General features: G+C 48.3%; 1 protein-coding gene across 1 annotated transcript in view; it reads right to left on the bottom strand.

Moving 5' to 3' along the window:
- Nucleotides 1-16,210: 16,210 nt before the first annotated feature.
- The window catches only part of LOC138786367 (receptor-type tyrosine-protein phosphatase epsilon-like), a 105,964-nt gene continuing 99,819 nt past the window's right edge, over nt 16,211-22,355 (bottom strand). Inside the window, exons 22-26 of the mRNA XM_069963346.1 lie at nt 22,190-22,324; nt 21,981-22,106; nt 19,951-20,108; nt 18,851-18,986; nt 16,211-16,400 (exon numbers count right to left, since the gene is read on the bottom strand). Of these exons, the coding sequence (XP_069819447.1) occupies nt 16,326-16,400; nt 18,851-18,986; nt 19,951-20,108; nt 21,981-22,106; nt 22,190-22,324 (630 nt within the window). The 3' untranslated portion in view covers nt 16,211-16,325. The remainder of the gene's footprint in view (nt 16,401-18,850; nt 18,987-19,950; nt 20,109-21,980; nt 22,107-22,189; nt 22,325-22,355) is intronic.

Here is a 22,355-nt window from a genome sequence, read left to right as displayed (position 1 = left end):
GAGCTATGTGTATATATACTGTAGTGTTACAGCCGGAGCTATATGTATATATACTGTAGCGTTACAGCCGGAGCTATGTGTATATACTGTAGCGTTACAGACGGAGCTATATGTATATATCCTGTAGTGTTACAGCCGGAGCTATATGTATATATCCTGTAGTGTTACAGCCCGAGCTATATGTATATATCCTGTAGTGTTACAGCCGGAGCTATATGTATATATACTGTAGTGTTACAGCCGGAGCTATATGTATATATACTGTAGTGTTACAGCCGGAGCTATGTGTATATATACTGTAGTGTTACAGCCGGAGCTATATGTATATATACTGTAGTGTTACAGCCGGAGCTATATGTATATATACTGTAGTGTTACAGCCGGAGCTATGTGTATATATACTGTAGTGTTACAGCCAGAGCTATATGTATATATCCTGTAGTGTTACAGCCGGAGCTATATGTATATATACTGTAGTGTTACAGTTGGAGCTATATGTATATATACTGTAGTAACAGCCGGAGCTATGTGTATATATCCTGTAGTGTTACAGCCAGAGCTATATGTATATATCCTGTAGTGTTACAGCTGGAGCTATATGTATATATCCTGTAGTGTTACAGCCGGAGCTATATGTATATATCCTGTAGTGTTACAGCCGGAGCTATGTGTATATATACTGTAGTGTTACAGCCGGAGCTATGTGTATATACTGTAGCGTTACAGCCGGAGCTATATGTATATATCCTGTAGTGTTACAGCTGGAGCTATGTGTATATATACTGTAGTGTTACAGCCGGAGCTATATGTATATATCCTGTAGTAACAGCCGGAGCTATGTGTATATATACTGTAGTGTTACAGCCGGAGCTATATGTATATATACTGTAGTGTTACAGCCGGAGCTATATGTATATATACTGTAGTGTTACAGTTGGAGCTATATGTATATATACTGTAGTAACAGCCGGAGCTATGTGTATATATCCTGTAGTGTTACAGCCAGAGCTATATGTATATATCCTGTAGTGTTACAGCTGGAGCTATATGTATATATCCTGTAGTGTTACAGCCGGAGCTATATGTATATATCCTGTAGTGTTACAGCCGGAGCTATATGTATATATACTGTAGCGTTACAGCCGGAGCTATGTGTATATACTGTAGCGTTACAGACGGAGCTATATGTATATATCCTGTAGTGTTACAGCCGGAGCTATGTGTATATACTGTAGCGTTACAGACGGAGCTATATGTATATATACTGTAGTGTTACAGCCGGAGCTATGTGTATATACTGTAGCGTTACAGACAGAGCTATATGTATATATACTGTAGTGTTACAGCCGAGCTATATGTATATATCCTGTAGTGTTACAGCCGGAGCTATATGTATATATACTGTAGTGTTACAGCCAGAGCTATATGTATATATACTGTAGTGTTACAGCCGGAGCTATGTGTATATACTGTATTGTTACAGCCGGAGCTATGTGTATATATACTGTAGTGTTACAGCCAGAGCTATATGTATATATACTGTAGTGTTACAGCTGGAGCTATGTGTATATATTCTGTAGTGTTACAGCCGGAGCTATGTGTATATATACTGTAGTGTTACAGCCGGAGCTATATGTATATATACTGTAGTGTTACAGCTGGAGCTATGTGTATATATACTGTAGTGTTACAGACGGAGCTATATGTATATATACTGTAGTAACAGCCGGAGCTATGTGTATACATCCTGTAGTGTTACAGCTGGAGCTATGTGTATATATACTGTAGTGTTACAGACGGAGCTATATGTATATATACTGTAGTAACAGCCGGAGCTATGTGTATATATACTGTAGTGTTACAGCCAGAGCTATATGTATATATCCTGTAGTGTTACAGCCGGAGCTATATGTATACATCCTGTAGTGTTACAGCCAGAGCTATATGTATATATCCTGTAGTGTTACAGCCGGAGCTATGTGTATATATACTGTAGTGTTACAGCCGGAGCTATATGTATATATCCTGTAGTGTTACAGCCAGAGCTATATGTATATATACTGTAGTGTTACAGCCGGAGCTATGTGTATATATATACTGTAGTGTTACAGCCGGAGCTATATGTATACATCCTGTAGTGTTACAGACGGAGCTCTATGTATATATCCTGTAGTGTTACAGCCGGAGCTATGTGTATATATACTGTAGTGTTACAGCCGAAGCTATATGTATATATACTGTAGTGTTACAGCCGGAGCTATGTGTATATATACTGTAGTGTTACAGCCAGAGCTATATGTATACATCCTGTAGTGTTACAGCCGGAGCTATGTGTATACATCCTGTAGTGTAACAGGCGAAACTATGTGAGTGGCGTCACGTCTAACCATCTGGCAAGTGACCGGCCGTACCTCCTCCATAACAACGCAGGAGGTCCCCACATATATATACTGTAGTGTTACAGCTGGAGCTGTGTGTATATGTGGCGTCCCACCACGGGTGTTGCTATTGGTTACACCCTTGGTAAAAGCCTGTACTTATTATACACAAGTGGTGATGAAGGTAGTGATAAAGTTTTGCCACTAGATGTCGCTGTTATAGATATATGTATTTAGATGCTGCACAGCTGAAGTATGTAAAGGGTTATTGTTTATATGTGTGACACATGGATCAGTGAACCTATGAGAATCTTCTCTTCTTCTATCCCATCATCTCCCTCTTTACTTCTTCTATTGCACTCTTCACCCACTCACAGCGCACCTTAGATACGCTGAGGAAGGAAGTCATGTGGGAGACAGGAAGAGTAGTTCAGTCTTAGTCAGAACCCCATATGGGTAGGAAGCATGACAGGACACAGCTAACAGTTTTTTCTCAGTTCACTCTACACAACACTATGCAGTGTTAAAACCCCTTCCAGGAGAGGACAAGTCAGAGATCATCTCAACCCACGCCAAGGACTATTAGAGTCACAGTGCAGGACAGTATCCACAGACAGCAGTAAGCTAGGAACTGATCCGGATAGAGCAAAGTTGCTAAGAGCCTAGGAACTCTATTTTGAAGCGCGGGTGTCAGCAGGGAACCCTCAGCATTCCTTTCATCCTAGGTAACAAGATCTGGGGCCTTGTGTCACCCTCATAGGACGGGTCACCTGACACTGGTGGGCATTAGGTGGTGTAAAGACCCAAAGGTCAATACATGGGCACAAGTATTCTCTTCTTCTTCTTCTAAGTATTCTTCTACCTCATCCTCCAACATCTCGGCAGAGCACAGCACTACTTGGGTTGGGACTCTCACAACATCCTCCTCTCTGCTACTCTGATTCTTTGTATCTCTCAGCACGCTACTCAGTCAGCACGACTGTACTCCTCACTGTATCCCTATCACAGAGTAGTGTACCCCCGGTGTGATGTTATATCGGAGGAGCGGCCGGTCACTTGCTAGGTGCTGTAGTGTGACACCACTCCAGTGGTGGATGGCTGAGATACAGCCGGACCTTAGGTTGTTGTCACATGATGCCAGTACCCGGTGGGCACACAGGTGGGATGGCACGCCTGCTTTTATTTTATGAGCCCGGCTGCACCCTTCTCCCCTGTGGTCGGTGTCCTGTCAGCAGTAGCGGTCTTGGGCACCACGCATCCCACGCAATTGCGTGGGGCCCCCGACATCCAGGGGGGCCCCGCTCTGGTGCCCAAGACCGCTGCGGCCAACTATGTGTGCTCGTAACGAGCGCGCATAGTTACAGGCAGCAGCGGCACTGACAGGGCAGGAGCCATTGGCTCCCTCCCTGTCAGTCACTCTTGTGGTCTGCTCTGTGTCTCTGGTGCCGGCGCTCGAGGCGTCACTGGAGCGCCGGTGCCATGACAACGGCAGAGCGGCCTCTTGTGACCGCAGGGGAAACACTTCCCGCGGCCACAAGAGGGAAGAGAAGAGACGAGAAGAGAAGAGGAGATAAGAGGAGATGCCGGTCTCAGGTGAGTAAAAATGTTTTTTTTTGTTTTTTTTGTGTTATATACTATATAGGAGGTAGAGCACACAGTGGGGGCCTATATAAAACGGGAGGAGCGCACAGGGGGGGCTATATAAACGGGAGCACACGGGGCTATATACAAGTGGGGGAGCTCACAGGGGGCTATATACAAGTGGGGGAGCTCACAGGGGGCTATATAAGGGGGGAGCACACAGGCGGGCTATATACAAGTGGGGGAGCTCACAGGGGGCTATATACAAGTGGGGGAGCACACAGGGGGGCTATATACAAGTGGGGGAGCTCACAGGGAGGGTATATAAAAGTGAGGGAGCACACAGGGGGTATATAAAACTGGGGGCAGCACACGGGGGGTATATACAACTGGGGGGAGCACACGGGGTATATACGACTGGGAGCAGCACACAGGGGGTCTATATAGTATACTGGGGGAGCACACAGGGGGGCTATGTATAACTGGGTGATCACACAGGTCTATATATAACTGGGGGAGCACACAGGGGGGTCTATATACCACTGGGGACAGCACACAAGAGGTATATACTACTGGGGGCAGCGCACAAGGGGTCTATATAACTGGGGGCAGCACACAGCGGTCTTAATTACATTGGGACTGCACAGAAGTGCCTATATGCCTCACTACTATACTGGGGCACAGAACATACCTAATTATTAAGTGGGAGCACAGGGACACCTTTAATCTGTGGGGGCACAGAGGGGCGTAACTACTATATAGGGGTACAGGGGACCTAACTACTGGATGTGTTGGAGCCTAAAATATTTCTCTGACAGATTCTGGAGGGAAGATTACCAGCCGGGAGAAGACTTCAAGGTGGCCCAGGCTGGATGGAGAGAGAAAGAAAAAAAGTAAAAGACGCCTCCTGTAAGTCACTGGATGTAACTGCACTGTTATAGGGTCTGTAGTGATAGGGGTCATGGTGTGGCAGTATTATGTTATGGCATCATTGGTAATATCTTCCTGTTTTGTTCAGAGCAGTTTTGAGGTGATATGTAATCTCTGTATGGTGGTAGGAGGGTTATAAGAGGACTACTGGGGGGGGGGCAGCGCATGTCGAGGAGGGGGGGGGGCATGGGGGGGGCCCCAGACATGACTTTGCTTGGGGCCCCAGAAATGCCAAGACCGCCCCTGCCTGTCAGGCTGCTACTGGGTCCCTTGGGATGATGTAGTCACGGATGGCCATAGAGTGACCCTCCTGGATAGTAGGACCCCCCACCCACAGAAAGGGGAAATGTCCCAAGGTTGCGGTGTGCGCTGTGTCGGTGGTGGCGAATAATCACAGAGTCTTTGGAATATAGTCTTTGGAGTCATTTTACTACTTGTGAATGTGCATCAGGTCATACAGGCTCCACAGTATACGGTTTCTTTAGTGAAAGTCTCTGAAACTCACATGACAAACTTCCCAATAAATACGTAACAATAAAACAACCTGATCTGTAGTAGAAGTGGGGTGTAGGATATAGTCGTGTTGGTTGAGTGGTACTGAGTGATACAAGAAGCAGAGTAGCAGAGAGGAGGACGCCGTGAGAGTCTCAACCCATGTAGTACCGTGCTCTGCCGGGGGAGGATGAGGTAGAATACTTATGAGGTAATACTTATGAAAAGAATAGAATAAAAGAAGAAGAAGAAGAACACCTGTGCCCGTGTATTGACATTTGACTTCAGTCTTCACACCACCTTATGCCCACTAGACTCGGCTGAACCTTCCTAATGGGTGACACAGACCCCAGACCTTGTTACCTGGGATGAGCGGAATGCTGACACCCGCGCTGCGAGACAGAGTTCCTAGGTTTACTGCAACTTTGCTCTGTCCGGATCAGGTCCTGGCTCTGTGGCTCTGTTATGGATAATGTCCTGCTCTGTGACTTCTCCTTGTCCACGGCGTGGGTTGAGGTTGTCTCTGGCTTGTCCTCTCCTAAGAGGAGTTAACACTGCATAGTGCTTTGAGTAGGTTGGTAACACTGCGCTGTCTTGCATCCTTCCCATGCAGGGTACTGGCTAAGACTGACTCGGGGTACGAGGACCTGGCAGAGGGTCAGGGCCCAGATAGGACCACTGTGGAGAGCTATCTAGCTCGATTCCTTCCTCCACAACGTCCAGAACGAAAGAATCCTATGCTCCTCCTCTACCCATGTGACTTACTTCCTCCTCAGCGTGTATAGTGCGCTGTGAGTGGGCGAAGAGTGCAAAAGAATAAGAAAGAGAGGAGATGATAGGAAAGAATAGAACAGAACTCCTACTGGTCTACAGATTCAGGTGACACAAAAAACAATAACCCTTTGTGATCCTTCAGCTATGTGGCTTCCATATACATAATACATATTATAGCAACATCTAGTGGACAACTTTGGTACTGCTTTCATCAGAATAATACCACAATAAGTACCGACTTTTGCAAAGGGTGCATACAACTGCAACACCCCTAGTGGGACACCACAACAGTGTCTTATTAAGTGCTTTATCAAGGGCACTATCAAGTGTATTATACCCTGTCAAGTGAAAGCTGTATAACTTGCTGCACACAAGTACTTACAAGATTATTTATACTAAAGAGACTCTGCGATTCCTCATCTCCCACCAACACAGTGTACACTACAACCTTGGGTCATCTCCCCTTTCTGTGGGTGGCAGTTCCGATAGGTCGGGAGGGTCCCTACACCGCTCCAGCCCACCGTGATAAGGACCCAAGAGACCCTGTAGCAGCCCGGCAGGTCACTGTCCACAGGGGAACAAGGTACAACCGGCCTTCTAAACTAAAAGCAGGTGTGCCACCATACCTGTGTGCCGAACCGACACTGGCGTCACAACACAACATGACTGGGCCGGCTGTATCTCGGCCACCCACCATAGAACTGGTGTCACACCTCACCATCTAGCATGTGACCGGCCGCACCTCCGACACAACACCCTGGGGGCATACCACATGTGTATATCCTGTAGTGTTACAGCCGGAGCTCTATGTATACTTCCTGTAGTGTTACAGCTGGAGCTATATGTATATGTGGTGTCTCACCACGCGTGTTTCTCGTAGTTACACTCTTCGCAAAAGCCTATACTTTTTGTGTGTCAGTGGTGAAGTAGTGTTAAAGTTTCGCCACAAGATGTTGCTATTGTTGCTAAGTGTGTATACTTAGTTGATGCACAGCTGTAGAACTGTAAGGGTTATTGTTTATTGGTATATCACATGGATCTGTAGACCAATGAGCGTGTTCTCTTCTTCTGTCCTATCACTTCTCTCTTTACTTCTTCTGTATGCACATTCACCCATTCACAGCACACTTTACAGGGGCTGTAGATAGGAAGTCACATGGGTAGAGGAAGTGTACCTCAGTCTTAGTAAGGTTCCTGTGCAGTAAGGAAGCAAGACAGGACAGTCCCAGCAGCAGTCAAGCTGGACCCTGGCTAATGCCAGGTCCCCTGTCAGGGACAGCCGAACCAGTCCAGAAAGGTCTTTTGCCACTAGCTTCCGTAGAGACAACATGCAGCTAACATTGTTAAACCCTTCTTTAGAGAGGACAAGTCAGAGACCATCTCAAACCACGTCATGGAATAGGAAAGTCACAGTGCAGGACAGTATCCACAAAGCAAGGCTAGGAACTGATCCGGATAGAGCAAAGTTGCTAGAAGCCTATGAACTCTATCTCGCAGCACGAATGTCAGCAGGGAACCCGTAGTATTCTGCTCATCCCAGGTAACAAGGTCTGAGGCTTGTGTCACCCACTAGGACGGGTCCCCCGACACTGGTCGGGCAAAAGGTGGTGTGAAGACCCAAAGGTCATAACACAGGCAAGATACGCAGTATTCTCTCTTTCTTCTCAAGTATACTCCTACCTCATCCTTCAAAATCCCGGCAGAGCACAGTACTATATGGATTGGGACTCTCACGACATCCTCCTCTCTAATCTTCTGATTCTATACTCTCCGCACGCAACTCAGTCCGCACGACTGTACTGCTTCCTCTCAGCTCACTGCAAATTGGGATCCTAACTTGTCAAGTGTCTTATTAAGTGTGAAGTATCATTTCAAGGCAAAGCTGTATGACCTGCTGCACACCAGCATTCTCCAAGTAAAGTAGACCTTATTTATGATAAAGAGACTCTGTGATTCCTCGCCCCGCACAAACAGTACACGGACACTCCTTGGGTCACCTCCCCTCTCTGTGGGTGGCAGTGCCAATAGTCCAGGTGGGTCATTGGTCCACTCCGGACCACCGTGACTACAACACTAGGGACCCCGCAACAGTCTGGCAGGTCACTGACCACAGGGGAACAAGGTATAGCCGGCCCTCTAAAATAAAAGTAGGTGTGCCACCATACCTGTGTGCCCAACCGGCACTGGCGTCACAACAACATCTTTGGGCCTGGCTATTTCTCGGCCAACCACCACGGGAGTGGCGTCACGTCTAACCATCTGGCAAGTGACCGGCCGTACCTCCTCCATAACAACGCAGGAGGTCCCCACATATATATACTGTAGTGTTACAGCTGGAGCTGTGTTTTTATGTGGCGTCCCACCACGGGTGTTGCTATTGGTTACACCTTTGGTAAAAGCCTGTACTTATTATACACAAGTGGTGATGAAGGTAGTGATAAAGCTTTGCCACTAGATGTCGCTGTATTAGGTATATTTAGTGTGTAAAGGTTTATTGTTTATTTGTGTGTCACATAGATCTGTGAACCTATGAGAATCTTTTCTTCTTCTCTCCTATCATCTCTCTCTTTACTTCTTCTATTGCACACTTCACCCACTCACAGCGCACATTAGATACGCTGAGGAAGGAAGTCACATGGGTGAAGGAAGTGCATGAGTCTCTTGTGTTGGACGTTGTAGAGGAAGGACGCAAGGTAGAAAGCTCTCTATAGTGGTCCTCTGCCAGGTCCCCTACTCTGGTCAGTCTTAGGTTCCTGTGTGGGTAGGACGTCAGAAAGGACACAGCTAACAGTTTCTTCTCAGTAACGCTACACAACACTATGCAGTGTTAAACCCCTTACCGGAGAGGACAAGTCAGAGACGACCTCAACCCTCGCCGTGGACTAGGAGAGTCACAGTGCAGGACAGTATCCACAGACAGCAGTAAGCTAGGGACTGATCTGGATAGAGCAAAGTTGCTAAGAGCCTAGGAACTCTATCTCACAGCGCGGGTGTCAGCAGTATAACTTGCTGCACACAAGGACTTTTCAAGTAAAACCATGCTTATTTATGATGAAGAGACCCTGTGGTTCTTCACCCCACACCGACACAGTATACATTACAGCCTTGGGACACTTCCCCTTTCTGGGAGGGTCACTACACCGCTCCGGCCATCCGTGATATCATCTCTAGGGACCCCGTAGCAGCTCAGCAGGACACTGACCACAGGGGGAAAGGGAACAACCGGCCTTCTAAACTGAAAGCAGGCGTGCCCTCACATGTGTGTGCCCACCAGGCATTGGCGTCATGACATAACATCTTAAGGCCCGGCCGTATCTCGGCCAATCACCACAGGAGTGGCGTTACACACTACCATCTAGCACGTGACCGGCCGATCCTCCGACACAACATCCCCGGGGGTCACCACACATTTAACCCCCTTTGGCTCATTATAGAGACCTGTGAAAGTCTTCATATGGCAGAGTCACCGTCCGTCATACGTGTAGAATGAAAGACGCCATTACTCCTGTAACAACAACGACCCCCGCACCGCCCTGGGGATAGAAAACTGACAGTGCTGGAGCTCTTAGAGGGGGAGGAGGGAGAAACGAAAGCACAAAGATCAAAATTTGGGCGGTCCACTGGGTCATTTTGGGCCGGGTCCTCAGAGTAAAGAGCGACTTTGGTACCATCACTTTAAGAGTGACCTAAATACTGTCCCTTTAAGACCAGCTTATATGTACTGTCCCTTTAAGACCAGCTTATATGTACTGTCCCTTTAAGACCAGCTTATGTACTGTCCCTTTAAGACCAGCTTATATGTACTGTCCCTTTAAGACCAGCTTATGTACTGTCCCTTTAAGACCAGCTTATATGTACTGTCCCTTTAAGACCAGCTTATATGTACTGTCCCTTTAAGACCAGCTTATATGTACTGTCCCTTTTAAAGCGACTTAGGTACCACCCTTTGAAGAGCAACTTTAGTGCTGTCCCTTTAAGAGTGACTTTGGCTCCGGCCCTTTAAAAACAAATTTAATATTGTCCCTTTAAAAGTGACTTTAGTCCTGTCCCTTTATAAGCGAATGTGGCCGCGACACTTTAAGAGGGACTTTGGTACCATCACTTTAAGAGCTAATTTGGCTCACTGCTACATCACCGACTCACCTCTGCTACATCACCGTCTCACCTCTGCTACATCACCGACTCACCCCTGCTACATCACTGACTCACCTCTGCTACCTACATCACTGACTCACTTCTGCTACATCACCGACTCACCTCTGCTTCATCACCGACTCACCTCTGCTTCATCACCGACTCACCTCTGCTTCATCACCGACTCACCTCTGCTTCATCACCGACTCACCTCTGCTACATCACCGACTCACCTTTGCTACCTACATCACTGACTCACCTCTGCCACATCACTGACTCACCTCTGCTACATCACTGACTCACCTCTGCCACATCACTGACTCACCTCTGCCACATCACTGACTCACCTCTGCTACATCACTGACTCACCTCTGCTATACTACTAACGCACCTCTGCTACACTACTGACTCACCTCTGCTACATCACTGACTCACCTCTGCTACATCACTGACTCACCTCTGCTACATCACTGACTCACCTCTGCTACATCACCGACTCACCTTTGCTACCTACATCACTGACTCACCTCTGCCACATCACTGACTCACCTCTGCTACATCACTGACTCACCTCTGCCACATCACTGACTCACCTCTGCCACATCACTGACTCACCTCTGCTACATCACTGACTCACCTCTGCTATACTACTAACGCACCTCTGCTACACTACTGACTCACCTCTGCTACATCACTGACTCACCTCTGCTACATCACTGACTCACCTCTGCTATACTACTAACTCACCTCTGCTACATCACTGACTCACCTCTGCTACATCACTGACTCACCCCTCCTACATCACTGACTCACCTCTGCTACATCACTGACTCACCTCTGCTACATCACTGACTCACCTCTGCTACATCACTGACTCACCTCTGCTACATCACTGACTCACCCCTCCTACATCACTGACTCACCTCTGCTACATCACGGACAGAAGGAGAAGACGGGAGAAGGGGGGAGAAGAGAAGCACTATAATGATGGTGGATAGTAATAAGGATAATAACAACAACAACATAAGCTTTATTCACTTTATACACTGATATATACAGAGATATACACCCCAGTAGTTGTATACACTGATATATACAGGGCAGATACAGAGATATACACTGATATATACAGGGCAGATACAGAGATATACACCCCAGTAGCTGTATACACTGATATATACAGAAATATACACCCCAGTAGCTGTATACACTGATATATACAGAGATATACACCCCAGTAGCTGTATACACTGATATATACAGGGCAGATACAGAGATATACACTGATATATACAGGGCAGATACAGATATATACACCCCAGTAGCTGTATACACTGATATATACAGAGATATACACCCCAGTAGCTGTATACACTGATATATACAGGGCAGATACAGAGATATACACTGATATATACAGGGCAGATACAGAGATATACACTGATATATACAGGGCAGATACAGAGATATACACCCCAGTAGCTGTATACACTGATATATACAGAGATATACACCCCAGTAGCTGTATACACTGATATATACAGAGATATACACCCCAGTAGCTGTATACACTGATATATACAGAGATATACACCCCAGTAGCTGTATACACTGATATATAGAGGGCAGATACAGAGATATACACTGATATATAGAGGGCAGATACAGATATATACACCCCAGTAGCTGTATACACTGATATATACAGAGATATACACCCCAGTAGCTGTATACACTGATATATACAGGGCAGATACAGAGATATACACTGATATATACAGGGCAGATACAGAGATATACACTGATATATACAGGGCAGATACAGAGATATACACCCCAGTAGCTGTATACACTGATATATACAGAGATATACACCCCAGTAGCTGTATACACTGATATATACAGGGCAGATACAGAGATATACACTGATATATACAGGGCAGATACAGAGATATACACTGATATATACAGGGCAGATACAGAGATATACACCCCAGTAGCTGTATACACTGATATATACAGAGATATACACCCCAGTAGCTGTATACACTGATATATACAGAGATATACACCCCAGTAGCTGTATACACTGATATATACAGGGCAGATACAGAGATATACACCCCAGTAGCTGTATACACTGATATATACAGGGTAGATACAGAGATATACACTGATATATACAGGCAGATACAGAGATATACACCCCAGTAGCTGTATACACTGATATATACAGAGATATACACCCCAGTAGCTGTATACACTGATATATACAGGCAGATACAGAGATATACACCCCAGTAGCTGTATACACTGATATATACAGGTAGATACAGATATACACCCCAGTATCTGTATACACTGATACATACAGGGCAGATACAGAGATATACACCCCAGCAGCTGTATACACTGATATATAAGGGGCAGATACAGAGATATACACCCCAGTAGCTGTATACACTGATATATACAGAGATATACACCCCAGTAGCTGTATACACTGATATATACAGAGATATACACCCCAGTAGCTGTATACACTGATATATACAGGGCAGATACAGAGATATACACCCCAGTAGCTGTATACACTGATATATACAGGGCAGATACAGAGATATACACCCCAGTAGCTGTATACACTGATATATACAGGGCAGATACAGAGATATACACTGATATATACAGGGCAGATACAGAACCAGTATACACCCCAGTAGCTGTATACACTGATATATACAGGGCAGATACAGAGATATACACTGATATATACAGGGCAGATACAGAAATATACACCACAGTAGCTGTATACACTGATATATACAGGGCAGATACAGAGATATACACTGATATATACAGGGCAGATACAGAACCAGTATACACCCCAGTAGCTGTATACACTGATATATACAGGGCAGATACAGAGATATACACTGATATATACAGGCAGATACAGAGATATAAACCCCAGTAGCTGTATACACTGATATATACAGGCAGATACAGAGATATACACCCCAGTAGCTGTATACACTGATATATACAGGGCAGATACAGAGATAGACACCCCAGCAGCTGTATACACTGATACATACAGGGCAGATACAGAGATAGACACCCCAGCAGCTGTATACACTGATACATACAGGGCAGATACAGAGATAGACACCCCAGCAGCTGTATACACTGATACATACAGGGCAGATACAGAGATATACACCCCAGCAGCTGTATACACTGATACATACAGGGCAGATACAGAGATAGACACCCCAGCAGCTGTATACACTGATATATACAGGGCAGATACAGAGATAGACACCCCAGTAGCTGTATACACTGATATATACAGGCAGATACAGAGATATACACCCCAGTAGCTGTATACACTGATATATACAGGGCAGATACAGAGATATACACCCCAGTAGCTGTATACACTGATATATACAGGGCAGATACAGAGATATACACCCCAGTAGCTGTATACACTGATATATACAGGGCAGATACAGAGATATACACCCCAGTAGCTGTATACACTGATATATACAGGCAGATACAGAGATATACACCCCAGTAGCTGTATACACTGATATATACAGGGCAGATACAGAGATATACACTGATATATACAGGGCAGATACAGAACCAGTATACACCCCAGTAGCTGTATACACTGATATATACAGGGCAGATACAGAGATATACACTGATATATACAGGGCAGATACAGAAATATACACCACAGTAGCTGTATACACTGATATATACAGGGCAGATACAGAGATATACACTGATATATACAGGGCAGATACAGAACCAGTATACACCCCAGTAGCTGTATACACTGATATATACAGGGCAGATACAGAGATATACACTGATATATACAGGCAGATACAGAGATATAAACCCCAGTAGCTGTATACACTGATATATACAGGCAGATACAGAGATATACACCCCAGTAGCTGTATACACTGATATATACAGGGCAGATACAGAGATAGACACCCCAGCAGCTGTATACACTGATACATACAGGGCAGATACAGAGATAGACACCCCAGCAGCTGTATACACTGATACATACAGGGCAGATACAGAGATAGACACCCCAGCAGCTGTATACACTGATACATACAGGGCAGATACAGAGATATACACCCCAGCAGCTGTATACACTGATACATACAGGGCAGATACAGAGATAGACACCCCAGCAGCTGTATACACTGATATATACAGGGCAGATACAGAGATAGACACCCCAGTAGCTGTATACACTGATATATACAGGCAGATACAGAGATATACACCCCAGTAGCTGTATACACTGATATATACAGGGCAGATACAGAGATATACACCCCAGTAGCTGTATACACTGATATATACAGGGCAGATACAGAGATATACACCCCAGTAGCTGTATACACTGATATATACAGGGCAGATACAGAGATATACACCCCAGTAGCTGTATACACTGATATATACAGGCAGATACAGAGATATACACTCCAGTAGCTGTGTACACTGATATATACAGGGCAGATACAGAGATATACACCCCAGTAGCTGAATACACTGATATATACAGAGATATACACCCCAGTAGCTGTATACACTGATATATACAGAGATATACACCCCAGTAGCTGTATACACTGATATATACAGAGATATACACCCCAGTAGCTGTATACACTGATATATACAGAGATATACACCCCAGTAGCTGTATACACTGATATATACAGGCAGATATGGAGATATACACCCCAGTAGCTGTATACACTGATATATACACCTCTCTATACACCTAAGCTCCGCCTCTCTGTCAGCTCCTGGGGTCAGGGATCAGGTGTATACTCTCCGGCCCCGGTGTCACTCTCAGTAATGATGTTGTATGGGGGGGGGGGGGGGAGAGCTGGTGACTGGGTGAGATGGATGATATGAAGGAGGATGATAATTGAGGATGAGGATGATGATGATGATGAGGAGGGGTCTCTCGCAGGGGTCTCTCCGAGGGGTCTCTCCGAGGGGTCTCTCCGAGGGGTCTCTCGCAGGGGTCTCTCGCAGGGGTCTCTCGCAGGAGTCTTTCGCAGGGGTCTCTCGCAGGGGTCTCTCGGAGGGGTCTCTGGAGGGGTCTCTCGCAGTGGTCTCTGGAGGGGTCTCTGGAGGGGTCTCTGGAGGGGTCTCTCGGAGGGGTCTCTGGAGGGGTCTCTCGCAGGGGTCTCTCGCAGGGGTCTCTCGCAGGGGTCTCTCGGAGGGGTCTCTCGGAGGGGTCTCTCGCAGGGGTCTCTGGAGGGGTCTCTGGAGGGGTCTCTGGAGGGGTCTCTCGCAGGGGTCTCTCGCAGGGGTCTCTCGCAGGGGTCTCTCGCAGGGGTCTCTCGGAGGGGTCTCTCGCAGGGGTCTCTCCGAGGGGTCTCTCCGAGGGGTCTCTCCGAGGGGTCTCTCGCAGGGGTCTCTCGCAGGAGTCTCTCGCAGGGGTCTCTCGCAGGGGTCTCTCGGAGGGGTCTCTGGAGGGGTCTCTCGCAGTGGTCTCTGGAGGGGTCTCTGGAGGGGTCTCTGGAGGGGTCTCTCGGAGGGGTCTCTGGAGGGGTCTCTCGCAGGGGTCTCTCGCAGGGGTCTCTCGCAGGGGTCTCTCGGAGGGGTCTCTCGGAGGGGTCTCTCGCAGGGGTCTCTGGAGGGGTCTCTGGAGGGGTCTCTCGCAGGGGTCTCTCGCAGGGGTCTCTCGCAGGGGTCTCTCGCAGGGGTCTCTCGGAGGGGTCTCTGGAGGGGTCTCTCGCAGGGGTCTCTGGAGGGGTCTCTGGAGGGGTCTCTGGAGGGGTCTCTCGCAGGGGTCTCTCACAGGGGTCTCTCGCAGGGGTCTCTCGCAGGAGTCTCTCGGAGGGGTCTCTGGAGGGGTCTCTCGCAGTGGTCTCTCGCAGGGGTCTCTCGCAGGGGTCTCTCGCAGAGGTCTCCGCTCTCGGCCAGCACTCAGTGAATGGGTCGTCTCCTCCGGATCCTTCAGAGAAGTTGCAGCTACTTGAAGTTTCCATAAGTTTCAAATGATTCCAGGTAGGTGTGAGCGAGCAGATAGCAGGAGGAGTACTGATCCTGCCAACGAGATCCGTAACCAGCATCAACATGGGATCTATAACCAGCAGAGCTTATAGAGCAGAGCTGTAGTCAGGTCCTCAGAGGAGATAGTATGTACAGGGCTTATAGAGCAGAGCTGTAGTCAGGTCCTCAGAGGAGATAGTATGTACAGGGCTTATAGAGCAGAGCTGTAGTCAGGACCTCAGAGGAGATAGTATGTACAGGGCTTATAGAGCAGAGCTGTAGTCAGGTCCTCAGAGGAGATAGTATGTACAGGGCTTATAGAGCAGAGCTGTAGTCAGGACCTCAGAGGAGGCAGCAGGTACATGGCTTATAGAGCAGAGCTGTAGTCAGGACCTCAGAGGAGATAGTATGTACAGGGCTTATAGAGCAGAGCTGTAGTCAGGACCTCAGAGGAGATAGTATGTACAGGGCCTATAGAGCAGAGCTGTAGTCAGGTCCTCAGAGGAGATAGTATGTACAGGGCTTATAGAGCAGAGCTGTAGTCAGGACCTCAGAGGAGATAGTATGTACATGGCTTATAGAGCAGAGCTGTAGTCAGGACCTCAGAGGAGATAGTATGTACAGGGCTTATAGAGCAGAGCTGTAGTCAGGACCTCAGAGGGGATAGTATGTACAGGGCCTATAGAGCAGAGCTGTAGTCAGGACCTCAGAGGAGATAGTATGTACAGGGCTTATAGAGCAGAGCTGTAGTCAGGACCTCATAGGAGATAGTATGTACAGGGCTTATAGAGCAGAGCTGTAGTCAGGACCTCAGAGGAGATAGTATGTACAGGGCTTATAGAGCAGAGCTGTAGTCAGGACCTCAGAGGGGATAGTATGTACATGGCTTATAGAGCAGAGCTGTAGTCAGGACCTCAGAGGGGATAGTATGTACAGGGCTTATAGAGCAGAGCTGTAGTCAGGACCTCAGAGGGGATAGTATGTACAGGGCCTATAGAGCAGAGCTGTAGTCAGGTCCTCAGAGGAGATAGCAGGTACATGGCTTATAGAGCAGAGCTGTAGTCAGGACCTCAGAGGGGATAGTATGTACAGGGCTTATAGAGCAGAGCTGTAGTCAGGTCCTCAGAGGAGATAGTATGTACAGGGCTTATAGAGCAGAGCTGTAGTCAGGTCCTCAGAGGGGATAGTATGTACATGGCTTATAGAGCAGAGCTGTAGTCAGGACCTCAGAGAAGGCAGCAGGTACATGGCTTATAGAGCAGAGCTGTAGTCAGGTCCTCAGAGGAGATAGCAGGTACATGGCTTATAGAGCAGAGCTGTAGTCAGGACCTCAGAGGAGATAGTATGTACAGGGCTTATAGAGCAGAGCTGTAGTCAGGTCCTCAGAGGAGATAGTATGTACAGGGCTTATAGAGCAGAGCTGTAGTCAGGTCCTCAGAGGAGATAGCAGGTACATGGCTTATAGAGCAGAGCTGTAGTCAGGTCCTCAGAGGAGATAGTATGTACAGGGCTTATAGAGCAGAGCTGTAGTCAGGACCTCAGAGGGGATAGTATGTACAGGGCCTATAGAGCAGAGCTGTAGTCAGGACCTCAGAGGGGATAGTATGTACATGGCTTATAGAGCAGAGCTGTAGTCAGGACCTCAGAGGGGATAGTATGTACAGGGCCTATAGAGCAGAGCTGTAGTCAGGACCTCAGAGGAGATAGTATGTACAGGGCTTATAGAGCAGAGCTGTAGTCAGGACCTCAGAGGAGATAGTATGTACATGGCTTATAGAGCAGAGCTGTAGTCAGGACCTCAGAGGAGGCAGCAGGTACATGGCTTATAGAGCAGAGCTGTAGTCAGGACCTCAGAGGAGATAGTATGTACAGGGCTTATAGAGCAGAGCTGTAGTCAGGTCCTCAGAGGAGATAGTATGTACAGGGCCTATAGAGCAGAGCTGTAGTCAGGACCTCAGAGGAGATAGTATGTACAGGGCCTATAGAGCAGAGCTGTAGTCAGGTCCTCAGAGGAGATAGTATGTACATGGCTTATAGAGCAGAGCTGTAGTCAGGACCTCAGAGGAGTCAGCAGGTACAGAGCTTATAGAGCAGAGCTGTAGTCAGGACCTCAGAGGAGATAGTATGTACAGGGCTTATAGAGCAGAGCTGTAGTCAGGACCTCAGAGGAGATAGTATGTACAGGGCCTATAGAGCAGAGCTGTAGTCAGGTCCTCAGAGGAGATAGTATGTACATGGCTTATAGAGCAGAGCTGTAGTCAGGACCTCAGAGGAGTCAGCAGGTACAGAGCTTATAGAGCAGAGCTGTAGTCAGGACCTCAGAGGAGGCAGCAGGTACAGAGCTTATAGAGCAGAGCTGTAGTGTAAGAGGGATACTGGATACAATGTTACAGTATTAGTAGCACAGTGTGAGCAGAGGAGCTGTGTACATTAGTGGGATCATTCAGCCGCTGTGGTGTAATCACAGCCAGTGGCGCCCCCTGTGGGTCACATGATGCACCTACCTTACTGGGGATGAACTGGCAGCGTCTCCTCCTCAGCGACCGCACGGCCTGCGACACGTCCAGGAATCCATCACTGCGGATCTGATCACAGAGGATGAGGCCGGCGCAGAAGAGACCGGAGCGGCTCGCCCCATCACTGCGGGATACAGGGAACGGGTGGCATCATCAGTGTCATCTACTGACCGCAATTACTGCAGTCACCTCCAGAGCTGCACTCACTATTCTGCTGTTACATCATGTCTCATCCCCCAGAGCTGCACTCACTATTCTGCTGTTACATCATGTCTCCTCCTCCAGAGCTGCACTCACTATTCTGCTGTTACATCATGTCTCCTCCTCCAGAGCTGCACTCACTATTCTGCTGTTACATCATGTCTCATCCTCTAGAGCTGCACTCACTATTCTGCTGTTACATCATGTCTCCTCCTCCAGAGCTGCACTCACTATTCTGCTGTTACATCATGTCTCCTCCTCCAGAGCTGCACTCACTATTCTGCTGTTACATCATGTCTCATCCTCCAGAGCTGCACTCACTATTCTGCTGTTACATCCTGTCTCATCCTCCAGAGCTGCACTCACTATTCTGCTGTTACATCATGTCTCATCCTCCAGAGCTGCACTCACTATTCTGCTGTTACATCATGTCTCCTCCTCCAGAGCTGCACTCACTATTCTGCTGTTACATCATGTCTCATCCTCCACAGCTGCACTCACTATTCTGCTGTTACATCATGTCTCCTCCTCCAGAGCTGCACTCACTATTCTGCTGTTACACTATGTCTCATCCTCCTTCAGAGCTGCACTCACTATTCTGCTGTTACATGGTGTGTCATCCTTCAGAGCTGCACTCACTATTCTGCTGTTACATCATGTCTCCTCCCCCAGAGCTGCACTCACTATTCTGCTGTTACATCATGTCTCATCCTCCAGAGCTGCACTCACTATTCTGCTGTTACATCATGTCTCATCCTCCAGAGCTGCACTCACTATTCTGCTGTTCCATCCTGTCTCATCCTCCAGAGCTGCACTCACTATTCTGGACATGTCACACACCTTACCCCCTGTAGTATCCTGGGGTTGATGCTCTGGCACACACTTACCTGCAGGTGACCAGGATGTGACTGTCCGCCATCTGCTGCTGCCGTTTCTCCGCTTCCCCGATCACAGTGATCAGTGCAGATGGATCACTGGGCAGATCCTGATCCAGGGGCCACGAGCTGATCTGCCACAGGGTCACGTCCAGGCTGGAATCTGTCCTCTGTAAATTAATATGTAAAGTAATGATGCAGTGTCCCAGAACAGCCCTTCTTATGCTCATATTTTTATTATAACTAGTTCTGTTCTGGAAAGCTATGGTCCACTGCAAACTGCGTGTATTGTGTCCCCCTTATCCAAGTCTGCCTTATACCCGGTTGCATCCGGAGAGACTGTTACTACTAGTTACCACCGTTACAATAAATACACAACTACCGTTGTTTCTGAACCTTGGCATTGGTGTGATCATTGGTGCCCTGACTAAGGACAACGAAGAATCGCATGCCCAGTATTCCCGCATGGTCAGGAGCCCGGTTTCCAGCTGTATCACCCTCGTGCCTACACCGTGACCACTACATCCTACAGCTGCCCCGGTTCCTGCACCCTCACAAACATCTGCACTGCGGAAGTGGCCCCTAGGGGCCAGGGCGTTGCAATGACCCCCGATGTCACATGACCGCTCCTTACAGTACCCCCACCAGTCACATGACCGCTCCTTACAGCACCCCCACCAGTCACATGACCTCTCCTTACAGCACCCCCACCAGTCATATGACCGCTCCTTACAGAACCCCCAGCAGTCACATGAACGCTCCTTACAGCACCCCCACCAGTCACATGACTGCTCCTTACAGCACCCCCACCGGTCACATGACCACTCCTTACAGCACCCCCAGCAGTCACATGACCGCTCCTTACAGCACCCCCAGCAGTCACATGACTGCTCCTTACAGCACCCCCAGCAGTCACATGACTGCTCCTTACAGCACCCCCAGCAGTCACATGACCGCTCCTTACAGCACCCCCAGCAGTCACATGATCGCTCCTTACAGCACTTCCATCAGTCACATGACCGCTCCTTACAGCACCCCCAGCAGTCACATGACTGCTCCTTACAGCACCCCCAGCAGTCACATGACCGCTCCTTACAGCACCCCCAGCAGTCACATGAACGCTCCTTACAGCACCCCCACCAGTCACATGACTGCTCCTTACAGCACCCCCACCGGTCACATGACCACTCCTTACAGCACCCCCAGCAGTCACATGACCGCTCCTTACAGCACCCCCAGCAGTCACATGACTGCTCCTTACAGCACCCCCAGCAGTCACATGACCTCTCCTTACAGCACCCCCACCAGTCATATGACTGCTCCTTACAGCACCCCCAGCAGTCACATGACTGCTCCTTACAGCACCCCCACCAGTCACATGACCGCTCCTTACAGCACCCCCACCAGTCACATGACCGCTCCTTACAGCGCCCCCATCGGTCACATGACCGCTCCTTACAGCGCCCCCATCGGTCACATGACCACTCTTTATAGTGCCCCCAGCAGTCACATGAACGCTCCTTACAGCACCCCCACCAGTCACATGACTGCTCCTTACAGCACCCCCAGCAGTCACATGACCGCTCCTTACAGCACCCCCAGCAGTCACATGATCGCTCCTTACAGCACTTCCATCAGTCACATGACCGCTCCTTACAGCACCCCCAGCAGTCACATGACCGCTCCTTACAGCACCCCCAGCAGTCACATGATCGCTCCTTACAGCACCCCCACCAGTCACATGACTGCTCCTTACAGCACCCCCACCGGTCACATGACTGCTCCTTACAGCACCCCCAGCAGTCACATGACTGCTCCTTACAGCACCCCCAGCAGTCACATGATCGCTCCTTACAGCACCCCCACCAGTCACATGACTGCTCCTTACAGCACCCCCACCGGTCACATGACCACTCCTTACAGCACCCCCAGCTGTCACATGACCGCTCCTTACAGCACCCCCAGCAGTCACATGATCGCTCCTTACAGCGCCCCCATCGGTCACATGACCACTCTTTATAGTGCCCCCCATCTGCACTCACCTGGTTCTCCCTCCTCACACTCACGGACGTTGACCTGTAGCCGTTCCCCGACTCTTTTCCAGTTGCTCGGACACTGAATCCACCATAACAGATTTCTCCGTTATCTGCCCAAAAGTGCGAGCCGATCTGTGGGGGCAAAAGGGGACGTTGTACTGGGGGAGGGGAGGACTAAACTTATGAGTGTGGGCAACGCTCTGTAAGATACTGACCTGCGGCAGGTCCAGCGCTCGGTGCATCACAACCACCGACGTGCACTTGTAGTCCCAGACCAGGGACCAGAAATCCCCCCGAGTCTCCTTCATGGGGAGCTGGGTGGCGATGACCACATCTTCCAGGCAGTAAGACTGTAATAAGGAGACGTATCAGGGGAGGGAG

This window comes from Dendropsophus ebraccatus, chromosome 3, assembly GCF_027789765.1.
Source record: "Dendropsophus ebraccatus isolate aDenEbr1 chromosome 3, aDenEbr1.pat, whole genome shotgun sequence".
Classification (NCBI taxonomy): Eukaryota; Metazoa; Chordata; class Amphibia; order Anura; family Hylidae; genus Dendropsophus; species Dendropsophus ebraccatus.
Note: the sequence above shows the minus strand (reverse complement) of the source record. Positions and strands in the feature narration are given on the sequence as shown.